The sequence below is a fragment of the Manis pentadactyla genome, chromosome 5, assembly GCF_030020395.1.
Source record: "Manis pentadactyla isolate mManPen7 chromosome 5, mManPen7.hap1, whole genome shotgun sequence".
Taxonomy (NCBI): domain Eukaryota; kingdom Metazoa; phylum Chordata; class Mammalia; order Pholidota; family Manidae; genus Manis; species Manis pentadactyla.
In genome coordinates, this window is record NC_080023.1 from 43304352 (window position 1) to 43327916 (window position 23565).

A 23565-nucleotide genomic window follows, 5' to 3' on the forward strand; every position below is an offset into this window, starting at 1 on the left:
TAATCCTTTCCTTCCTGAACTTCTTCACATGTATCGTGTTTAAGAGTGGACTTACTATTTGCCTTCTCACACTTGTGATCCTTTTCCCTGACTGAGTAACCATCTACGCCAGGGACTCCACTCTCCCTCACGGCTCACATTCAATCTTGAGCGCTGTGCATTCTACTTCCCTCTCTCTGATTCACCTTCCGCAAACCCCCTTCCATCAGCCTGGAGCCAGGGAAGCATCCACACCTTTAGATTTCAGCAGTAAGCCTCCCTGCTTCCTGGCATCATCCAGGCTGATCTTGCTTAAAATTCAACTGGTTTCAGTCTCTCCCCTCCTTAAATCAATTCTGGTGCTTCCATAGAGTTTAGCCCAGACTTTTAACATGGCTTTGAAGGCCTCTATGATCTGACCTCCTTCTTATTCCTCCACATCTGCCATTCCAAATTTCTTTTACTTCTGCTGACCTCATGCTTTCTCTCACCTGCAAGCCCAGGTACTTGAGATTCCTCCCCAGCTAGATTCTTATTCCTCTTAGGTTCCCAGATATGTTTTTCCCTCCTAAGAAGTCCTCTCTGACCCTTAAGTTGGGATTAGGCTCCTCTTGTGTGCTCTGACATCGCTGTCCTACTCTAACATTTGCTTAGAGAGTCATATTGCAATTGTACAGTTAATTGTCTATGAATGTGTTTATAAACCCTGTGCAGGTAAGGACTGTATCCTTAGCACTTGGTACAGAATCTTGGGCATCTTTGCAGTAAGCATTTATTGAACGGAATTGGGTTAAGAGAAGCTCCTCCCAGTCTTGGATGGAGCTCCTAGTAGTACATATTGTGGAGAGTTTGGGGAGGATCTGAGACCCATGATTCAAGACTTCTTAGTCTGCCTTCTCTAGCCTTCTTGACAACAGTCTCACAAAGAATGAGTGTTATCCCAATGGGTGCTCTCTCCATACTCAGCAGTAATACTGCAATGGGGGAAATCCTGGGGACTGGAGCAGAGTATTCTGCCAAATGCGCTGAAGGTAAGGACCGTACCCATTCTGCTTACTACTGTATCCCTAATGCCTAGTACAGAGCCAGCACAAGGCACATACTCAATGGATATTTATTGATCGGCACATGCTACACGTTTTTGATGAATCAAATAAATGGAAAAGAAACTCTTCCAAAACTGGGGTTAGGGGGAGGTCTGTGTGTGAGATGTGTGAACAGGATAACTTCCTCTTGAAGTCAGGGTATTTGGTGCCAACCCCACAGGACACCCACAGGGCTCCCTCACGGTCTGTACTCTAGATTTCGAGACTGAGGCCTCAGTGTTCTCCTTCCTGGCTTCCTTACAAACCCTTTGTTGGTGATGCCAGACTCGTCCTCTCATTTTCAGTTGCTTTTTCTGATCCTTCCTGGATCCACCTCCACCTGCCTTCCTGCCCAGGGACTGGTTTTTGAGCAGGCCTCAGACATTCAGGAGTAATAGCTGGGAACCAAGGTACTCCCCACCCCACCCTTAATTGGGAAAATGAAATAGAGAACTAGATTAGCCTCCACCTAGCTCTTGGGGTCAATCCAAGTGAACTGGGGATGAGGTAACAGTGCCTAACCTTGCCTGCGGAAAAGCCTGAAGGAGAAAGAGAATGGTAAAATTTATTTTGCTCCTTTCTGGGCTTCATATGCATCAACTCATTTAGTTGTCACAATAATCCAGGGACGTAATGCAGACATTATATTCATTCATACAGATGAGGAAACTGAGGCTAAGGACACAACTTGTCTTGACCATAGCATGCAGTAACGGGAAGCGGGACACGGTTAAGCAGATCCTGGCACTGCTGTATGCAAATTGCTTAACCCTTCTGACTTTGTTTGCTCATCTATTAAATGGGGGTAATCATGTATAACCCACAGGGTTGTCTTGGAGATTAAATAATACTCTAATGTAGCTCATATTCAAACTTATATACTATAATTAATGTAATTATGGAACCCAGGTTCCATTGGCTTTCCACTTTATACCGCCTCTGCTGGAAGTTTTTTTCTTTTTTTTTAAAAACATCACAGGGCCTTGCTGTACTCCTGAGACTTCCAGAGGACAAGGCCCTTTCTTCAGTCAGGCTGACCTAAACAGAGCCAGCCCTCCTTCCCCTCCCAAACCACAGCTGTGTGTTGGAAAGCTGGACTCTGAGGCCCCTAATAAAGAGCAGACCTCCCAATCATTCCCTCCCTCTCCCCTCACTTGGGTTTTCAAATTAAAAGTAACTAAAAGCTAAGGTCTAAAGAGGAGGTGGGGGAGTCGGAGGCACAAAAGTAGATTGAGGAAGTGGGGCTCTCTCCCTAAAATAAGGGTATCAAAAAAATCCGGCTCCAGAGGGGGTCCAGTCCTACCACGTTTCCCAACTTTGGGCCATAGGCCCACCTGGGCTGTGTGGGCCACAGACCCTGGTCCGCAGGTCAGTAGGCAGGCTGTGGCCTTAGGAGCCCTAGGAGGGGGGCAGCTGTCACTGGCCATCAGCCAAAGAGAACTGTTTTCTACTTCTCTCTGGAGACAAATCTCTGGAGAGAGCGCCCCAAGGAAGCCAGAAGACACCCGGCACACTTAGCCAGCCAGCCACCAGGGAAGGAGTGTGCCAGAAGTCCGGAGAGAAAACCGTCAGGCCCATTACACTCGCCAGTCCGGACCCCGTTAGAGAACCCTTCCTGCTGCTTTTCCAAGACTCGGGTCTCTGCATTCTGAGCGTAAGCTTCCAAGCCTCAGCTGGGGCAGATCCGAGGCAAGGGCGGAGTCCTCGCCCCTCTCCCGCGAGTCCCCACATCTGGGCACCACATCCGCACGCCTCCTCCCTCCCCCGAGCCTTTGCGACCACGGTGCCTTCGACGGGCCCAGAGAGGCGGCTCCCCCTGGCGTAGTCAAGAATTGAAGGAGTGGGGGAAGGGGCAGTTGGCGCCGTTTTCTTTTGCAAACCACAAACCGGCCCGTCGTTTTCAAATCCTGAAGCTAGAAATGGGCCTCCACCCTATCCACTTCATTTGGAGAAAAAAAAAATCACAAGTTTGTTTAAATGTGATTTTCATCACTAACGGCTTTGATAACTGCTACAACCGTAAAGTCTTCTACAGCAAAAGGACCTTCTGAATTCTCCAAGGACAGAATTGTGGGGGCGTGGAGCTGGAGAGCAAAGAGGCAGGGGAGAAGCAAAGAGCCAGCTAAGCCGGACACGCCCTCCAAAACCGAAGGTGTGAGGCCCAGGGCTGCCGCCGCGGGGGAGAGCGGGCCCGGAGGGCAGGGCCGGGCAGATTGGGGTTTGCTCACAGGGAACATTTTGATTTGGTTGTAGTAAGTTTGAGGGCCTCTTTCTGATGGCTGGTTGTATTTTATCTCTATGCCTTGCACCCAACTTCCTGTCGCCTGCGGGCCTAGATGTGCGAGGCCGTGCCCCAAACACCGCGCGGCAAACCGCTTTCACCGAACTTGCACTTCCAGCTCAGCTCCGCAGTTGGGCCTCTTTCCTGAGGGTCAGAGCTGCCTGGACTCCGGTTTGGGGAGAAAATCCTCATTCCTAACCCCGATGATCACTCAAAGGAAAAGCACAAAAGGTTGAAAATCAAAGTTCGGGTTCGGCCTGGGACCCTCGCACAGCGGCCGAGGCCGGCAAAATCCACTCCCGCAGCGCATAGGGTGGCCTGACTCCCCGCGGTGCCCCAGGCAGAAGCCAAGGAAGAGAAAAGACCCCGCAGTCTGCCTTGGCCAGGCAGCGCTTCCAGCCTGCTGAGGTTCTAGGACCACCCAGGACCCCGGGCGTCGGGGGAGCAATCTGGAGAGATCTTAGAACAACACGGGAGAAGCGCTGCTGGGCAGGCCTCCGCCCCACACGCCGGCAGGCCGATTCGCGCCGACCAGACCTCTCCCTCAGCTTCAGCGGGGTGGTAGTGGGCGGGCAGCTAGATTCAAACCCGCCTAGGGGAGTGGGCGGGGCGGTGTGGCGGGGGGCTGCGCGGGCAGGGCTTCTTTTAAGGAACCAACCGCCTCTTTCCGAGGGCCTGCAGCCCCGAGGTTGCTCCGGACCACAGGGTTTATTTTGCTTTTGCAAGGGAGGCAGATGTTGACCTCTCTCCATTTTTGTTCGGCCCAACCATTTGCTTCCCTGCGCCACCCCCCACCGGTGCGCTATCCAGGGAGTCAGTTCCCCAGTCCTTTAAACCTTCTGGAATGTCACACATGGAAACCTTTAGCAAATGTTTGTTAATGATCATAACAAAGGCATCTTTCAAATTAGGCAGGTAATTACTACCAGAAGGACAACTGGGCACTCACTTGCTCATCCATTCTCACTGCTTTAAACCTGCGAGAAGTTACGGCCCGAAGACACTCAGCGCAGCCTGCCTTTCGAGTCCCTTTATGCGTCACTGAAATGAACTGTTAAGTTACCATTTGTGGGCGGGGAGCGCTGGGGCCTTGCTTTCACGAGACCCCGGCGCGACTGGGCTGGCAGTTCCCTGGAAGCAGAGCAAGCCTTCCTGGGTAGGTCCTTGCTTCACCTCCTACCCTCCTGGGTACTTGGTATAAAAACCTAGATCTCAACTTGTTTTCATTAGTTACAAGACAGCTAGCACCCGCTTTTTCCTATTATTCCGCACAGATTTTTTTGAGGGTCGTCAGGCCCCGTTCATAATCTACAAACATTACGGTATCCTGTTAGTATTTCGAACAAGGGGCTGTTCATAGATTTGCCTTCAGTGATTTCCTGAAGGAACATGTGGAAGTAATAGTGAGCAGCGCAGTCACCCAAGCTGAAGATGCACGAGAGGCGGGCGCGCAGAAGGGCTGGGGGAATGGGGCCCCCAGCTCAGCCCCAGGAGTCTTCCCGAGGCTGACACTCCCGGAGCCCGTTCCAGTTAAGTACAGCACCCCTTGGAGCACTTTTCTGTGACCTTTCCCTGCCAGCCCTCCCGCCGCCACCCTCCTGAGGAGAGGGAGAAGGTGATGGCTGTCTGACGTTGTTGTCTGACGTTCCAGGCTCATCTTGGCCGTCCGAGCCATTCTGAGTGTGGGGAGATGCGTGTGGGGATAATGAACCCCTCCACCTTGAAAGCGAAATCAAACTTAGAGAAGGCGCGGAACGGGACGCGTTCCCCTCCCCCGCTCTAGCTCGCCGGCCCCTCTCCGCGCAGGTCTGGTTCCTGGAGCGTCAGCGCCCCCTTTCCTTCGCGAGCAAGATCGTTCTCCCCGGGCACTCGCCTCACGCATTGGGCATAGGGTTTGGGGCCCCGCTGTCAACCGCAGGGCATTGGGAAGGTCGGACCCACGCGGCTGCGGGGAACGCGGGAAAGTGAAGTAACGTGGGGGTGGCATGCTTGTTGTGTGGACAATTCCCCAAACGCCCAAGTGTGGGCCTTCTGTGTGCGTGATAGAAACCAGGACAGCCTCGCCCAGATAACCCCGAAAACAAAGGCACGACAAGATTAAGTGGCTGCAAAGGAGTAAAGGTCGTTCTGTCGGAGAACGTCTACGCAGACCCTCGATTCTCTGTACCCTCTTACAAACCCTTTTTTAAAGAAAAAATTCCATTATTTTCATATTGGACTCAACAGTTTACTTTGTCTCATAAAAGGATTAGCAACCACACGACACTTTCCCTGAAAAGAGCCCAGGTTCAAAACAGCGCAACCGCTTGGAGATTTCTATTTGGCCCCATTTCTATTTGGGTTAGAAATTTGTACAGAAAGGGACCGTCTTGATTCCAGATTTATATCTCTCTGGGGGTGAACAGCAATTTTACGTGTTCTTTTCTTTCTTTCAAAGGGTATTCAAAGTAATACAGTAGTGTAGTTAAATATCCCCCAAATCAGGAGGCAAACTCAGTCTGGAAATGATGGGCAGTTTGTATTTTCACGAACCTCTTCCCGGCAGACCATCAACACCTCCCCCTTCCATCACTCCCACCCCATCTGGTCTGCTTCTCTCCTCCCCCTAGTTGTTGTCGAAATCTGGGGGTTGGGGCTGGACCCCCTGATTGAGTAAGAGCGAAAAGCGACGGCGCAATCTGGAGGCTGAGAGATTCAGAGCGCACGGAGTTGTAGAGAAACTTTTATTTTGAAGAGGCCGCGGGGTGGGGGTGTCATTTCCTGACAGCTATTTACTTAGAGCAAATGATTAGTTTTAGAAGGATGGACTATAACATTGAATCAATTACAAAAAGCGGTTTTTGAGCGCATTACAGTTGGAGCTAGAGGGAGAGGAACAGAAGAAAGACTACAGAGAGGACTGGAGGCTGTGGATATACTTTTTGCTCCATATGTAGGATTTTTATTGTGAATTGACATAGGAGGAGAAGGTAAGGGAGGAGGAAAAAATGATTTCTTGTTTCTAAGAGAGGTCCTTGATCTGGCCCTTTGGGCCAGAAGAAGTGAAGTAACTTTACTCAAACTTTGGGCGATGAGAAAAAAAAAATTGCAGTTGAATTCCAGTTGTGTCCATAGAGTAATCTATTTTGAATAAACTTAACTTGGAGGAAAGATAACCATAGAGTTCCAAAGTCTAGGGATAAAAAAAAAACAAAAAACATTTTCCAGGCCTATTTTTAAAAGCGGTGTTTTTCTAACAACTCTATGGCCTCCCAAAGAAATTGTTTAGGCTTACATATTTGAGGTTTCTTTTGGGGTTGGGGGTGGTATTCGAGCACACTGGGACAAGCACCAAGTAATGCTGGAAGCGGGGGCGGAGGTGTTTGCCCTCTCTTGGCAGTGGGTCCTGGAAGGCGACAGGTTTCTAATGAGTATTTTCATTCCTCGCCCGCGGTCTGGCGGGACAGCGCTGCAGCCAGTAGAGTGGAGCGCGGCAGGAGGACCGGGGGAGGTGGGGAGAGAGGAGCGCCGAGTCGGCGGCAGGAGTAGGAGGAGGGGAGGCGTGAAGGGCTCGGCTGGAGAAGGCTGGACTTTGCGTGCCCGCCGGGTGCACATGGCTCCGACCGAGGGCTTGTAATTACTGGCGTTTGGAAGGGCGAGTCTCAACACTACGGTAGCGGCTGCAAGACCAGTAGAGCGGGCGCAGAGGGACGAGGGTTTAGGGAGTTCCCCAGCGGTCTGTGGGATCAGTGACGTGCGAGGGACAGCGGGCACCGGCCCCGCAGTGCGCTCGGATTGCGCTCCCCAGCGCAGGGGCGAAGCGGCGCAGGCAGACGGGCAGGCGGTCTGTAGTAATGACACACCCATTTGGTCCCGAGTGAAGAAGTCGTCGTCGCCTCGCATTCCAACAACTGGGATTTGAGTAATTTCGAACTGTGCTCCAAGGGGCCCACTTTGTGCCTGTGTACCCCCCACCCCGACCCCTCCCTGCGCGCTCCCTTCCTCGGTGGACTTGTTTCTGCAAAGGCGGGGCACTCTGCTGCTGACTAGCCCCGGAGGCAGGAAGGAAAGAAGGAAGGTCGCCAAAAAAGCGGTGAACTTCTCGTGGGGAAGTTAGGGAAAACTCGAAACGGAGAAACTCGGTTCCCAGGTAAGATGCAACGGAGGGAGGCGAACTGCCTCACTAGCTCCCTCCGGTACCCGAGCCCCGAACATTTCCTCCTGTGTCCCTTTCTGCGTTGGGATGTGTGGCACTCGCCGCCTGCACTCGTGCTGCGCTGCTTCAACCTCTCCAGTGGCCTCTGTCTTTATTCCACTCTCTGCCCCGTTCTCCCTGCCCATTTCGGAGTGGTCTCCTCTCGCCCCTCCTTCCTCCACCGTCTATCCCCGTGGAAATCGGCTTTTACAAGTGAGATTAACTTCTCCCGGCAGCGCCACTTGGCTCAGTTACTGCTGGGACCAGGGGTTCCGTTCGGACAGGGTCGCGTGGCCCGGCCGCAGTACGGCTGCCCGAGCGGGCCAGGAGCCTGGGTCGCCTGACCAGGTGTGCGAGAGCTGCCAGTGGCCTGACCCAGCCTCTCAGCCGGAAAGGAAGTGCTAGGCTGTCTGTATATCCTCCGTCAGTCTCTCAGCCAGCAGCGCCCGCCCCACACTTTGCTCCCAAAGCCTTGCTAAGACCGCAGAAGGTGCAGAAGGAATGCCAGGGAGAACTTGCCACCCACTCCATCTCGGTGAGAGGCAAACCGGAGTGGGAGAGGGAGCGTGGACAGCCCTTATCACGTCCGGATGCTCCGCTGCCGGCCAAGCCGCCTGGAAAAGCCCCGGGCTGCGCTGTGTGGGAAATGGCTTTTTGGCTCCGCAGCCGAATTGCTCAAGGTTTTGGACCTACTCGCCTCGCCGCGGTCGCTCCCGACCAGAACTAGGCAGCTTTTTAGAGCAAACGCGGCGAGACCATCAGCCGCACAGCTCTCTGGATTAACACCCCAGAGTCCAGCAAGCCTGGGGGCCTCTGGAGAGAAGGACGGGAAGCTCCCGGCGTGCGCACCTCCTCCGCTGCCTCGTTGGCTCTGGTTTTAACACCCCCCGACCCGCCCCATCCCCATATGACCCACCCGGACCCTGGTGCTGCTTCATGCATTCCTTTCCCCTTGGCTTCCTTCTTTCCATAGTCCTCAAGATAAAGGTGTTCTTCCCCACTTCCCAACAGGCCAGGGCCCGACCATCCTCTTTGCTACCCTGGGCAGTCCTTGCTTCGGGCTCTTGAACAGTCCTGCTTTTTGTTTGAACCAAGTGTAGCTGGACTACGGGATTAGAGTACCGAGAACGCTGTTGTGTGCAGGGAGGACGAAGAGTGGCACCGGGGAAGGTAGCTGCCCCTCAGCCCTTGCGTAGATCGAGATGGACCCGAGGCAGAGGCAGAGCTCTCGGCCCCAAGTCGGCTTTCCTTCCCGGGCGCAGACTGAGGAGGGGTGCAAGGGGAGGAGCATTGGGCTGGGCTTTCCAGCTGCAAACGCGTCTGGCGCCGAGGCGGGCCCGTTTTGTGCCTCCTGGGGACCGGCCGTGGGCGGTGCGCAGCTCCAGGACGCGACCTGGGGACGTGGTGGCCAGCGCCTTGCTGCAGACCCCTGAGCTTGGGGCGCTCTGTGGCCTCCGGGACCCGCAACAGGGTTACTTATTGCTGATGGAAAAGCGGCGGTTCTGAGGGGAAAGTTAATAGCTTGCTTCGGTGACCAAAAGGTGCGACTCTCAGCGTCCCTTCCTCCGGTCTCGCGGGGTCTGCGCGCAGTATCTGCTGTCGGGGTGTGAGGATGGGGAGGTCCTGAGGGCTTGCCCTTAGCGCGGTATGCAGCGCCGGGGCGACCTGCTTTTCCCCACTGCGCAGTAGCCCGCTCTCTGCCGGTGCTTGTCTTTTGCTGAAGTGGCACAGCGGCATTCCCTTTTGTTTAAAACTGAACAGTGAGACAGGGATCGGTTGGAAACGAGAATTGGAGGGGATAAAGAGGACCTCGGACTTGGGGCACTTCCTTCCCTGCGTACAGTAATCTTCCCCTTCCCCGCAAAAGGGAGGCGCAGGCGGGCGCTTGCGGGTGCTGGGCAGCCGCGGCCGAGGCGAGTGTCTGGCTAGTGGGGCGCAGGGGTGGCCGGGTTTTTAGAGCCGAGGGGGCGCAGTCTCGGCGAGCTCGGCCTTCTGGCAGGCAGCTATCCCCGGCCGTGTCGGTTTCGGGCCCACAGGAGGCGCTGGCGCGCCACTGTAACCCTAAACCCCTCGGTCCCTCTCCCTCCACCCCTCCGGGCCCCTCTCCCTCCACCCCGTCCAGCCCCCTTTCAGGTCTCAGGCGAAAACAATGCAAACGCCAAACGTCGAGCCTGGGGCACAGCGTCCGCTGCAGCTCTGAGGCCAGGAGAGCGGCGGAGAGGGGCGCTAAACACCGGAGCGGGTGGTCGCCGCCGCCAATCCTGTGGTGACCGAGCAGCCCAGGGCGTGGAGTCGGCGGGAGGGGGAGAGGCCCGCGCCGGTGTCTGTGTGGGTGTGGCGGGTGCGGCGGGGCTGGAGGCCGGGCGGTGCCGGCGCGGAGCCTCCCCGGCGAAGTGGTCGAGCCGCCGTCCTGGTGAGCTGTCGGGGACCCGGAGCTTGAGCGGCCGGCGGGCAGCTGCCAGGGAACCGTGCGGGTAAGATTTGCGGGGTTGCTGCGCCCTCTAGCGAGCTTCCCGAGCGCGGTGTCGCTCGCCGCCAGCCTCGGGCGCTCGGCGTCGCAGCCGCGTCGGAGCTCCGTGCGGAGACCCAGGCGGCCCCAGGGAGACTAACCTCGGCCACCTCTCCTCCTTCTGGAGGCTCAGAGAGGCGACCCGCAGGCATTGTGTGGACCCGGCAGGCGCCGGGTGGGCGAGAGGGGGAGGAGGGCACTAGGTTTGGGAATAGAGTGGGGGCCTCGTTAGAATTAAATGTGGGAGAAACTGAGGACGTAGGCGCTCTCAGGCACTGGTGGGGGTTTGTTATTTTCAAGCGCTTCTCACGGTCTCCGGCCGCGCAGGCGGCCTGTGGCTGTTTGTGTTACTCTCCTGCTTTGTTGTGCCGCGGGAACAGTCGTTCCCGTTCAGCACTCGGCCCCCGGGCCGAGTGGCCGTCGCGGTCCCCGCTGCGTGGGTTTACGAGGGGTGACAGCAGAACAGATTGGGCAGCGCGGGCCGGACAACGGCGTCGCGGCCCCCGCCCCGGTGGCCCAAGTGGTCTGCCTGCAGCTAGTGAGTGGACTCCGAGGTGGGGAGCGCGCTGGCTAACAAAACCCCGAACCACCCAACCTCTTCTCGAGGAGCCTTTCGTGCCGTGCCTACTGAACCTCTGCGGCCGGGCTGGCAGCGCCGCTCCTGGCGCGCGAGACCCCACTGCTGCCGCGGACCTCGCTGGGCCCTGTGCGTCAGGGCATTCCTCTGGGGCCCAGCGGGGAGTTAACGCATTTTCGGCAGCAGTTTCCCGGCTCCTGCTTCTGCTCTGTGGGCTTCGAATTGAGGTCACCACGAAACCTGAAAGTATAATTCAAGAAAGGAAGATATTGGAAGTTAAGATCTGGGACATTTTAGTACAGAACTTAATGTACAGTAGCAGCATCTGCGTTCGCGCGAACCCCGAATGCAGGTCCTTGGATCAACACTTCCATCTGCTGGCCATACTTGAGAACTGCAGCGATGGCCTGCGGCAGTGGGCTCCGCGGGAGATTCTAAGCAAGTCTTGACATCAGAGGATGCATTTTTTTGTTTGGTAGGACTAAGTGGAAGATGGTGATTGGGCTTCTTTTCTTGTAAAGCTGCAAGAATCAATGGCCTGACTACATATACTTTGTAGGACTTTAGGTAGTTTTGCACCTTAATCATCTGCATTTATGTAATGAGCAAAGGGCTGACCTACCATATCTGATTATCAGAGCAGACCCGTGAAGAAGATAGGTTGGGTGTTCGAATTTCCCTTTATGAGTGAAGCTCTAGTGTTGGGGACTTGGTGATCTTGATCTCAAGTGTACCACAAGCTGCCACACCTAAGGCTGTCTCATTAGGAGTCACACCAGTTTAGTGACAATCAAAAGGAAGTGCCATCTTAGTCTAACGTGACTAAATATCTGGTACACAGGGAGAACAGAAAGGTTGAAGAGCTCAAAATGTCCCATAAAATACTCCTATGTAAAACTTCTCCAACCCCGCCCATCACTGGAATGTCTAATGGAGCTCAGAGAGATCAAAACAACAAAACAGGATCTGGTGGGGTGCAGATTCTGGTAAAACACCCTCTGTGAAGTTGCCGCCAGTGTGGACCATCCTTTAGATTGCCTGGGCTGCAGTTACAAGTCTGAGTAGAACATCTGTCACAGGGAAAAAGCAGGGTATGTAATTTTCATAGTTAGAATTAACTTAGGAGAGCTGAAATTAACTGAACCTCAGACATCTGAATCTTGAAGTTGTCAGTGGCTCTTGGGATTGTGAGAGAATCTCCTGTGGCCTTTAATCATGCCAGGGTGGAGTGAAATACAATATTCAGTGGCTCTGCAGTAGGATGCATTGTGCAGTTGGTGATGGGCAAGCTGGCTGGCTGCTGTATGAGAAGAATGCTGTGCTCTTCGTTCTGGAAACAGTGGCCCTGCATTGCTTGCTGTCCATTTCCTCTCCAGTTTAGCATGTTGTCTTTGCTGATAGTCACACTTAATGGCTCTTCGCATCTGTTGCAGATACAGAGATGGTAACCTGTTAAAGAATAGAGGCTGCAAACGGATGTTTCTCTGCTTATGTGACTGTATATATTGACTCAGTCGTCTTGATAGCTACACCAGGCCTTTGCTAAATTTGAGTTCAGATCCGCTTGTCTATGCAGGTGATGTAGGGCAAGTCAGATAGCCTCTGGGGTCTGACTTTCTCAGTAAGTAGAAGTTGAAGTAGCCACTCTGATGTCTCTCTCATCTAAAATATCATAGGAGTTCACAACAAAAGAGTCATTATGAAAACCAATAGCTGCAGTTCCCAAAGCACTTTAGATTAAACTATATAATTTAATCTTTATAAGTAATGCAGTTAGGCAAGTCAGCAAGCCAGGTGTTATTAGTCTCAGTTTACAGAAAAAGAGACTGATTTCGAGAGATGGACTAAGTGTCAGATATAGGATCACAGCCTAGTCCACTGTGATTGCCACCATCTCTTCTGAGAGGAGAAATGAGGACAAGAGAATGGGGATTGGGGGGACAACAAGTCACTGGCGTGGGTGTGACTATGGCAGAAATCTCTTTTCCCCATTTGTTTCAGTATCTTATGACAATGCATTTTAAGTTATGATCATAAAGGACTGAGACTGAAGTCCAACTTACAGTTGGCATGAGAGAAATTATTGTTTTAAAACAAAAATTTGGATTAAGTCCATTGTTCTTCCTTGCAAAGTGATTTGTTTTTTGCTGACTCGTAATGTGCCATGTTTCTCTGAATTTGTAACCTCAGTTACTTACATTTGCACATCTGACTTTTGGATAAGCTCCAGGATAGGGGTTACTGATTAAGGATGAGCATTAACTCCCAGAGTAGAAAAGCACCTGAAACAGCAAGTAGGACTCCTAGAGAGTCTCACTACCCAGCCAACAGGGAGGGAGGCCTCCATCCTCTCCCCTTGTCTTCCATTAACTCCCTGTTGGGCAAACACTACGATTATTCACAAGTAAATTGTCTGAGTTATAGATGAGTAATGACATGACATTTCACAAATATGCCTGCATTTCAGGGAACCACTCTTACTAGAGAAGAGAGTTTGAAATCTTAAGCAACACATGTTGATTTCCAGTGTTCATAGCATTATTGCTTGCTCCGAGGCCCTGTTTTCATTGCCCACTTTGTATGTCAGTAAATAATCCTTTCTGGCAGCCGGTCCAGTGTGTCTGGGCTCACAGAAGGAAATCTGGGGTGAGGGGCTGGGTCCAGGCAAAACGCTCTTCAGAGTCTGCCCTGTAAAAGCAGCGAGCCTTTCCCTTAAGCTTGGAAATGCTTTAAAGATGCATCATTGGCAAGCCCTGCTGAAGAAATACAGGATATAAATGTGATAAAAACCCAAGACATCAAGCTGCCTCTGGAGTGCTGCTTTGAAGTTTGCTAAGTGGATTATCAGTGGGAGGCTGATATTTATATGTGCAAACACACAGGCCTTTACTGCTAATTGTGGTAAATCAGGCTGGCCAGCCTGACTCTGGGGCCCGCTGTGCCCATCACCGCAGCAGCAAGGAAACCCTGCTTCCCCAGGCACATTTCAGGACCCTCAGAAGCCATCAGCCAGCCAGCATTGTGCAAATTGCATTTGGGTTCACAGCACTGCAATTGTGCTTCCCTCACTGTGGTGAGCAGAGAAGGAAAGCAGGGCCCCAATTTGCATTAGGAAATAGTTTCTGGGAGTTGGGGGGAGGATACACAAGGCTGAAACACCAGTCTTCCCTTGAAAGACACCATATGGTGGGTTGGAGAGAGCATGGCTTTTGCGTCACACAGTCCTTGTGTTAGAATCCTGGTTTTACCACCAACTGTGTGACTTAGAGCCCTTTGCTAAACCTCTCTGAGTCCCAACTGGCTTCTTAAATCAAATATGTCACAGGGTTATTATTAATAAACATGGTATACACATGAAAACTTCGGTCTAGTAAATATTGGTTTCTCATTCCTGCCTTGGAGAAAACACTCATCATTTTTTCCCGTCCAGCCCATCCCCGCTCCCTGTTTCGAGCATTCTGTATTTCATGCTGTCTTCCTCGTCCATTTTGCTGGTAGAATTCAATGAAGCAGAAATCTGATTTCTGCAAGTAGGCCTCCTTGTCACCTTAAAGCAAAAAGGGGAGGAAAGCCAAGGGGTAAACACAGGCATGCATTTAATTCCTCATTTTTTGTTGTTTTGTTTTTTAGACAGTTTGCTTAGCAATCATGTATATGCACCTTAGTTTCCAAAGTCAGTGGTGGAACAGATTAATTCCCTAGAGCTTGTGCCATTGCACGAGTTAGGATTTTGAGCAGTCCCTGCAGGTGACCTCAGAGGGCCTTTTCAGTTGAATCTTGGATGCTCAGTGACCCCAGCACCTGCAAGCCCGTGGTTCCTTTTCACTGACTTCAGTGAGATCACTTTATCAGACTTCATATGGGAAGTGGAGTCAGAGATAAAGTGAGTGGGGGTGTGCATGACAAGAAGAAGATTAAAATAGGGTTTTTTCTCAGAGGGCTGATGAGAACAGAACTTCAGTGATTTTACCTCAGGGCAACTTGGGTCCCTCTTTACTTTTTCCCTCCCTCAATTTTCTTTGATCACCTTTCTTCATGCCCACACTGCTTTCCCCACTCATGTTTTATGGTCATTCAATTTCAATCTCTACTTCTATTCTATACATGATTGCTAAGCAAACAGGTTTTGTTGCAGGAAATCAGAGTCAAGAACTTGGTTTCCATGGGTCATGTTACCTCACTGTGAAAACGAATCATTGGTGTTTACTAAATTTTATCTAATGTCTTACTGCATCCCCTGAAACACAGGAGTTAGCTACACTTTTCTCTACCATCTCCTCTCTCTTCTCCACTTCTCCTTCATGCCCACGCCCTAGGCTCCTTGCCCCTCCTTCCGTGCCCACGCTCCGGACTCCTTGTGCCTTGTTTAGCCGGACCATGAGTGCAGCAGGTCCAAGGAGAGCACCTGCAGGGAACCCAGCCTGAACGTGGCACGGGCCTGTGTATCACATAGTGACATCCTCTAAATGACATTGGTTAGTGGGACTTTCAAAACTCTAGATCAGAAAGGCTTTTAAATATTAAGATATTTGTTGCAGCCCACACGTCTTTTCTAAAGGTCTTAGAGGATGTGACCTTCATGTACTTTCTGTAGTGAAACATTGAGCAAATGAACCTATTTTGAGAGAAAACAGTTCCATTTTGGAAGTTGAGTAAATACATATGTTTATTTGTTTTTCACATTCTTAATTTAAATGGTTTAAAAGGAACAGTTCTCCTGTACTGTTGGACACATTCCAAGACACTAGAGTAAGACTTTTTGGAATTTGAAAGCTGCATGCAATCCAAAAGGATTCCAGCTTCAGATGGCTCCTGTCATGATTGGGGGCCCCATCAGGCTTTCTGATTCTTTTGTCTTTGGCATCTTACTGCTTGGACTGTGAAGCTTAAACTGGGATGTTTTTTGTTTAGAATAAGGCTGTTAACATTTTCCATAGCACAAAGCAAACAAAAACGAGGCTCCTGGGTTGTTTTTTGGCTAACACTCTGTCTGTTTGCCTTTTGCCTTTAACAGTTTTCCAGAGCCATGGGGACTTCCCATCGGGCCCTCCTGGTCTCAGGCTGTCTTCTCACAGGTATGGAGTCAAGTCCTCTCTGAGTTCCTTGTCCTGGGGGAAGCCTTGTTTTCTGAGTTCTGTGCTCTGAGAGTGCATTACCTGTACTCTGCACACACAGTCCAAGAGAGTCAAAGGCATGGAAAATTCTAGGACACTATCTGGAATGACCACAGACCTTCAGTTCCCTTGGCTGTATTGCACTACTTTCAATTCAGAAAGAATGCCCTCCAGTGGTGATTTAGTGTATCTTAATCCTGGCATTGAATTGTTAGGAATAATGGCACACATTTACCCACTGACATCTTTCTTTTCCTGGGACATGGATTTCCAGTAGAGGTGGATCAGAGAAACTCAAGGATATTCAAAGGAAATAAATGATAGAAAATTCTTGTGCAGGAAATCATACCTGCCTTAGGTCAGACCTTTCTTAAGTGGAAGATGCTTAAACTGCCTGGAAAATCTGAGAGCCACCTTTTCTCTTGGAATCTAATTGATAGAATATATGACTCTTGGGGAAGCTGACTAATTCTTTTCCACCAAAAGGATACCATCGGTGCCATTTGTTGAAATATTTCTTGGACTTTCTTAGTTTTCATCCAGACACTTCGTATTGCCGATGTTTACCATGAAACCAAGGTTTTTTTAGTCTGAGGAGTTAATTAAAGACTATCAGTGTCTTTAGGTCTGATTTCTATGGCTATGGTAAAATTGAGCAAGATCAGTGATTGTGTAGTTCTAAACTCCACCAAGTACACCCAGTCTACAGAATTATAGGTGACCCGGATGTACTTAACGTCTGTCTGAACAAGCTGCAGGAAACATAGTGGGCATACACTGAAGTTGGGTGGGATCCCCACATGGGCCTCAGAGGAAGATTAGAGACCATTAATCATTAATTAAGTCATAGTACCTCTTCTATCAGTTTTATAGACAGGGGAAGCTAGGCTAGAATTTTAAGTTATAAGATGAACATAGACTTTTCACTCTTGGGCTTTACTTATTCATATTTTTTAATTAAAATGCACATTGCCCTGCTTTGGTTTCTGGAAGTCATTAGGGAGAAGGTATGCCAGGGTGTCATAAGAAATGGAAGATGCATAATTCCTAAGTGCAGATCTGCTTTGTGCTTTGTTCAGCCTCCCCACCCCTGTTCGCATCCCATTTCTTACTAAGGGAAACCTCTGCAGGGAATGTGGACAATAAAGAAACCATATGTGCTTGAGCCTATGCCATCCTGGGATATTTTATGGTCACACATAAGAGTCTAAAATATGGAATTGGAATCAGACGTCCTCAATCCATTTGAGTGTTTGGAGGGGTGAGTCTGGGGGGCTTGGTGGGCCTCTTGAGGCCTCCGGAGCATTTGCTGCTCTCAGCAGATGTGTAGGCTGTTATCACCGGGGGCCTTTCATGAGCATCCAGGCTAACGGGATTTTGTAGAGAAATGGTTCTTGTTCATATAAGCTGCTACTGTTGCTTTTCTTAGTTCTCTGGGTGAGACTGTCCTTTCTGGCTGCATCCTATTCAGAGCATGTTTCCTGTTACAGGGCTGAGCCTAATCCTCTGCCAGCTTTCATTGCCCTCTATCCTTCCAAATGAAAATGAAAAGGTTGTGCGGCTGAATTCATCCTTTTCTCTGAGCTGCTTTGGGGAGAGTGAAGTGAGCTGGCAGTACCCCATGTCTGAAGAAGAGAACCCCAATGTGGAAATCAGAAATGAGGAGAACAACAGTGGCCTTTTTGTGACAGTGCTGGCAGTGGTCAATGCCTCTGCAGCCCACACGGGATTATACACTTGCTATTACAACCACACTCAGACAGAGGAAAATGAGATTGAAGGCAGACGCATCTACATCTACGTACCAGGTGAGCTGTACGGGTGCCTGGGACCAAGCTCCTTATTGTCCTTCTCACCTGTTAACTGTATTTGAGTTTAAAAAATAGAAAAATAATAAATGTTTATTGGAGAAAATTTGAAAAATACAGAATGCAAATCAAGATCATTTGTAATGTCACTGTCAAGAAATAGTCATTGTTAACATTTTGTAACTGCATTAAGTTTTGAAAATAACGTTCATTATAGCATGTCTTTCATTGGCATTGTGCAAAAAATCTCAAATGTACCATTTCTATTCAATTCAGTCAAGTTCAGCAAATATTTTCTGTGTGTTTACTGTGTTTCAGAAACTGAAACAAAAGTTAATTAGGTAGGCCCTTTCTTGGGAGTTGCATATAGTTCATTAAAATAGCTTCCAGACAACAGCTCTATTTTTCAGGTTCAATAAAACATGTTATTTACTCTTGACGAGTTAGAAGGAGTTTTTTCTTTCTAATTAAAATTTAAGGGCAAATGGCACACTAGTCCTCTGAGAAGCAGATGTGGATAAGAGTGAGATGGGATTAAGCATGCAAGCAATTTAGTAGGGGGAGGCCAATGAGAGGGTTCTGGGAGGGACCAGCAGAGGCTGGGAGAGCCACTGCCTGCACTGGAAGTGAGGTGAGAAGGAAGGAGGGTGGGGTAGTCTAAACCTCTGTGTAAAGGAGGCCCTGGGTCCTCCTGCCAAAGGAACCCTAGTTCCACACAGTCATTGGCTGGAAGCATCTCTGGGGGGCGCAGCCTTGGGTTGTGATGGATTTTAGAGCCAGCCCCTGTAGTGGGGAATGTGTTTTGCTTTCTCACAGTGGCCACCCTAATCAACCGCTCTTAGCCATGAGCTTGATAGGCATTTGGTCTCCCACCCAGCTGGCTTTTCTGTGCACTTCCTTATAATAATCTAGATCTATATCTGTACCTATATTTATATCTGTACATGTATCTGTATCTACTTACAACTGTTTCTATATCTGTATTGGTGTTTATATCCTTATCTGTACCTGTCTCTCTATCTGTTCCTCTGTCTGTATCTGAATCTCTATCTATACCTATATCTATATTTATACTCATATCTGCATCTGTATCTATATATATTCACTTGTACTGAGGGCAAGCTGTTAAAAGGACCATGATGTTATTTAAACAATGCACAGACGGTACATAATGGCAGGAAAACCTGCATTTTACAGGAAGTCCTGGCTGATGTGTTATGGATACCAAGCTGTACATATTAACCTGAAATTTATTTGCAGCTTTGTTTGCTGGAATCTTTGCTAACAGTTTGGATTCAACAATTTGGAACTCTAAATGCAAATTCAAGTAATGACAATTTTAAAATGTAAATTCAAGGGGGCTATGGCTGGAGTGCTTAGTTTAAAACAAACAAACACATACAAACCACTTACAACTCTTGCCATCCTCGTTGTTTTGCAGAGGTAAGGTAAGGGGGCTTCTGAAGTATAGGTTCCCACCTTACTGCCTTTTCTTTTTAAGTTTTTTAAATTGACTCCTCTTCCTGCCTCAGTTACTGTGGGCACCCCATAGATCTAGACCATCTTCACTTCTTTCATGATCTTGTTATCTATATGAACCTTCCTTCCTAACAATAAAAAAATGTTTCAATAAAAGTAGGTGTTTAGAATGTCACTCCAACTTCATTCACACATAAATGTCCCCTGCTATGAAAGAATGGTAGGAACTTGGGTTTGCTAAACGTATATAAATCTTGGAGTTCTGATCACCTAAGATCATCCAAAAATTCTTGTTCCTGCCTCCCTTCAGCACAAACATCACCCAAGTGGGCCCTGCCTTATTGTCAATTAGAGATATTTTTATTTTCAGTTATGGAGAGTACAGAACCCTTTCTGAAACTGATGCTTGAGAGTCTCAGTATTTCTTACCACAGTAGTTTAAGCAGCTGTTTTTCTTTCTTTTTTTTTATTAAGGTATTAATATATACTCTTAGGAAAGTTTCACATGAAAAACATTGTAGTTACTACATTCGCCCATATTTTCAAGTCCCCTCCCATACCCCATTGCAGTCATTGTCCATCAGTGTAGTAAGATGCTACAGAGTCACTACTTGTCTTCTCTGTGCTACACTGTCTTCCCCGTAACGCCCCCTACACCATGTGTACTAATCATAATGCCCCTCAATCCCCTTCTCCCTCCCTCCCCACCTGCCCTCCCTCACCCCTCCCCTTTGGTAACTGCTAGTCCCTTCTTGGAGACTGTGAATCTGCTAAGCAGCTGGTTTTCTTTTGAAGAGGAAATTCTCAGACTATGAAATTATAAATTGTACTTATTATTTGACAGGTTATTTTTTAATAGATAGGCTTCTATACTACTTTTCAATGATACTGTCTGTGGGCTGTAGGAATTTTAAAAAACATTTCAATATTTGAAAAGGATGAAAATTTTTTCTTATTTGGAATAGAGTCGATTATTGTCCATTTCTTGTTTTGAATGGCTGTTTAAATTTTGATTTCAATTCCTGGATAATATTTATATTATAATCAGTAATTTTTATTAGGGTTTAGGCAATTTGGTATTGCTCATCCTTTAAAATCACCTTCTAGCTGTTAGCATGATCACTGTCAATGGGGTGACACTTTTGGTTACATGTGTGAAGGCATAATTCGTACCTAATATGGCTAATGCCAGTGGGATAATTTTTCTGCATATAGGTGTAAAGGTGAAATCAGTACCTAATATGTTTTTCTTCCTTTTTTTAAATCACAGACCCAGATGTAGCCTTTGTACCCCTAGGAATGACAGATTACTTAGTCATTGTGGAGGATGATGATTCTGCCATCATACCTTGTCGCACAACTGATCCTGAGACCCCGGTGACCTTACTCAGCAGTGATGGGGTAGTAATGGCCTCCTATGACAGCAGACAGGGCTTTAACGGAACCTTCGGTGTCGGGCCCTATATCTGTGAGGCTACTGTCAGGGGGAAGAAGTTCCAGACCATCCCATTTAATGTGTATGCTTTAAAAGGTACTTGTGCTCTCTCCCTCCTTCTTTAAATAAGAGTTACAGACAAAACAATCAGATGCATGTAGGATTAAAAAAAAAATCACAGTCCCTGCTGATGGAGACCATGAATCTTTGGGATTTTAGGACCTCACCTTTACCATACAATGTTAAGCTGACCTCTGTGGTTATAATAATACTAAGCTTAGCATTACTAAAGGCAAAAGCTTTTTTACCCCTGTAAGATTTCATGTTTCATCAGTTGATTTAAAAAACTGTAAGGAATTCTTTTCTTTCATAAGCCTCTTACTCACATTCCTGACTACAGAGGCCCTAAAAACAAACACACACCTGCGGGGGTTAGATTAGATTAATTTTAGTAACTTAAGAAAAAGTGATTTCAATTTTGAGAAAAGCTTGTAGTTGTAGTCATCCCTTTGATGTGAGTGATTCATGTGAATGGGAAAGTGTAATACATAGTTGAGTCAACAGACTTATTGAACACTCACATGTAGGTATGGCAGCGGTTGAGTTTGCTATTTAACTCTTACAAGGGACTTCATTTAAGCCATGAACTGTGCTAGGTTCTAGAAAAGTGCAAAGAATAACTGCGTAGCAGAGTGGCAGAGAATAGGAGAGTAAATGATGGGGATGGAGGCAAAGTGCCTTGAGGCTTGCTGCTCACAAAGGGTTGGTTGCTTAAGTGGGTAAACACATCAGGAAAGGTGATTGTGGAGGAGGACAGCCCTAATTAACCCAAATGCTCAGGAATGAGGTGTTCTTTTTGATTGAAATTTATTTTTACTATTGTTATTTTGTGTGTATGTATTACTTTGTATTCTAGGTAAATGCCAGATCACATATGCCAACACAAAATGAAAGCTTCTGAGATTTTCAAAATTTTTCTTGATCAAAGTGGTTTTGCAAATTATTTCAGGGTTTTCTTAAAAATAAAAAAACAAAAAACAAACTTTATAAGAACCTAACTATACTGTGGATATTTGGGTCATCATGTTTGTTCTTTTTTTTTAAAACAGCAACATCAGAACTTGATCTAGAAATGGAAGCTCTTAAAACTGTATATAAGTCGGGGGACACGATTGTGGTCACCTGTGCCGTCTTTAACAACGAGGTGGTTGACCTTCAGTGGACTTACCCTGGAGAAGTGGTAGGTACTTTCACGGCTCCTGGTGGCATGAGTGGGGCACAGCAGGGCTCAAAAGACCTGTCAGCGACAGGGCATGACACCAGGCTTTTAGAGAGCTCAGCTTCCATCTGTACCATGAGCACATTTGACTAGATGACTTTCTAGTTTTTTGAGCCGCGGGAGAGTTTGAGATGACAGTAGCTGGACTAGGACCTTCAACATGCCTGGAGATTGTACACTGAGCCTTCTTTTTCTTAAGTCAGAAAGAAATAGGAAGATTCTATGGCTACAAGATAACAGCCAAAAAATTAGAAAAGCAAAAAAACAAATGGATTTTTAAAATATGGTGATTCCTGAGTCATTAATTCTCATTTTCTTGGCTTCCATGTTTTGAGCTTGAGGCATTTGATAATGTTGATTGCCTGGTCCCTTCCATTTATGTTTTGTTGTCACCCAGGACTCTGTTCTGCCTCCAACCTTCTGGATCTTTCTGGGCATGGCTTATCTTCAATGAATAGGCATCACTTGAATCATTCAGCAGAGATTTAGTGATGTTTGCTAAATCCCAAGCACTTTGCTAGAAGCTGGCCCATGCACAGAGCTGGGAGAAGGGAGGAATGGAGATGGAATTGGGGAAGGGAAGCCGTATGCCATCTCTAGGTCACTGTTGATGTGTGCACAGGGTCTCGTTCATGCTAACGCAGTGTGGTGAGTGTACAGGAAAGGCTGTGATGGTCCAATGCAGAAATGATGAACTGTTTAATACAGCAGCCTTATGGAAAACAAAAACCAACACACATATATTTTTTTTCTTTCATTTTCTGATTTTTGAATTTCTGTTCCCTGCTCTTGGTAACCTCTGTCCTTTTATGCATTTCTCTCTCCATGCTTTTGCTATCTCTCTTCCTTTCTCTCCAGAGCAGCTGATTGGCAGTTGGGCTTTTTTGCATATTGCCTTATAAACCTCTTGCTTTGAAGAAACATTCATAGTCCAGTATGTGTGACTCTTCCTTGAAATATGAAACCATTTGATTTTTCTGTTCATACTTGATTGCCTTTAATCCCTAAAACATAAACATTTCATTTATTGCAAGTAGACATTTTTTCCCCCAAATCAAAGTACATGCTATTTGACCAAAAAATATATAATTAAAGTATTGTTTTATAAAACATGTTTTTGTCATATAATAAAAATTCAGGTTTATTGTTGAAATTTTATTAACTGTAGAGAAACAGAAGGAAAGCCCCTTCCCAGAATATCACTGTTAATATTCTAGGGAGTTAAGTCCTTTAAATACTTTGTATACATAGATAAAAGTAATAATTAATAGGTGTTATACTTTAAATAGTACTCTGTTCTATACTTTTTCCTTTGGCAGTATATCACAAACACCCAAGTATTTCATTAAATGTTCTTTAAAAACATGACCTTCTAAGGAGCCAGCTTTAAAAAAATTTATTAGACTTTATTTTTTTGAGTTCACAACACAACTGAGTGGAAGGTACAGAATTTCCCATATACCTCCTGTTCCCACACATGCACAGCCTCCCCCATTATTGCCATCCCCATGTGGTGGTACATTCATTACGATGGAGGAATCTTCTCTGGCGCATGATTATCACCCACAGTCCATAGTGTGCACAGGGGCTTACTCTTTGGAGTAGCTTTCTACAGTCGTTTTTCCTCCCCTTTTGCTGTAGAAAGGCAAAGGCCGGACAACGCTGGAGGAAATCAAGGTCCCATCCATCAAACTGGTGTACACTCTGACGGTCCCTGAGGCCACGGTGAAAGACAGCGGAGATTACGAATGTGCTGCACGCCAGGCCACCAAGGAGGTCAAAGAAATGAAGAAAGTCACCATCTCTGTCCATGGTACATTCTGCTTTCTAAAATGTCAGTCATCC

The 23565-nt window shown here is 47.9% G+C and overlaps 1 protein-coding gene across 5 annotated transcripts in view; it reads left to right on the forward strand.

The window, feature by feature from the left end:
- The first annotated feature begins 3161 nt into the window (after window positions 1-3161).
- Window positions 3162-23565, forward strand: part of PDGFRA (platelet derived growth factor receptor alpha) — a 42747-nt gene continuing 22343 nt past the window's right edge. Inside the window, exons 1-6 of one of the 5 annotated variants that reach the window (XM_057502228.1) lie at window positions 3162-3320; window positions 15620-15680; window positions 17210-17527; window positions 20277-20537; window positions 21551-21681; window positions 23362-23533. In XM_057502228.1, the coding sequence (XP_057358211.1) occupies window positions 15632-15680; window positions 17210-17527; window positions 20277-20537; window positions 21551-21681; window positions 23362-23533 (931 nt within the window). In that variant the 5' untranslated portion in view covers window positions 3162-3320; window positions 15620-15631. Of the gene's footprint in view, window positions 3321-6143; window positions 6315-7308; window positions 7475-8501; window positions 9061-15616; window positions 15681-17209; window positions 17528-20276; window positions 20538-21550; window positions 21682-23361; window positions 23534-23565 lie in introns of those variants that run through there. The other 4 variants (XM_036895248.2, XM_057502227.1, XM_036895252.2 and 1 more) reach the window with 4 other exon arrangements.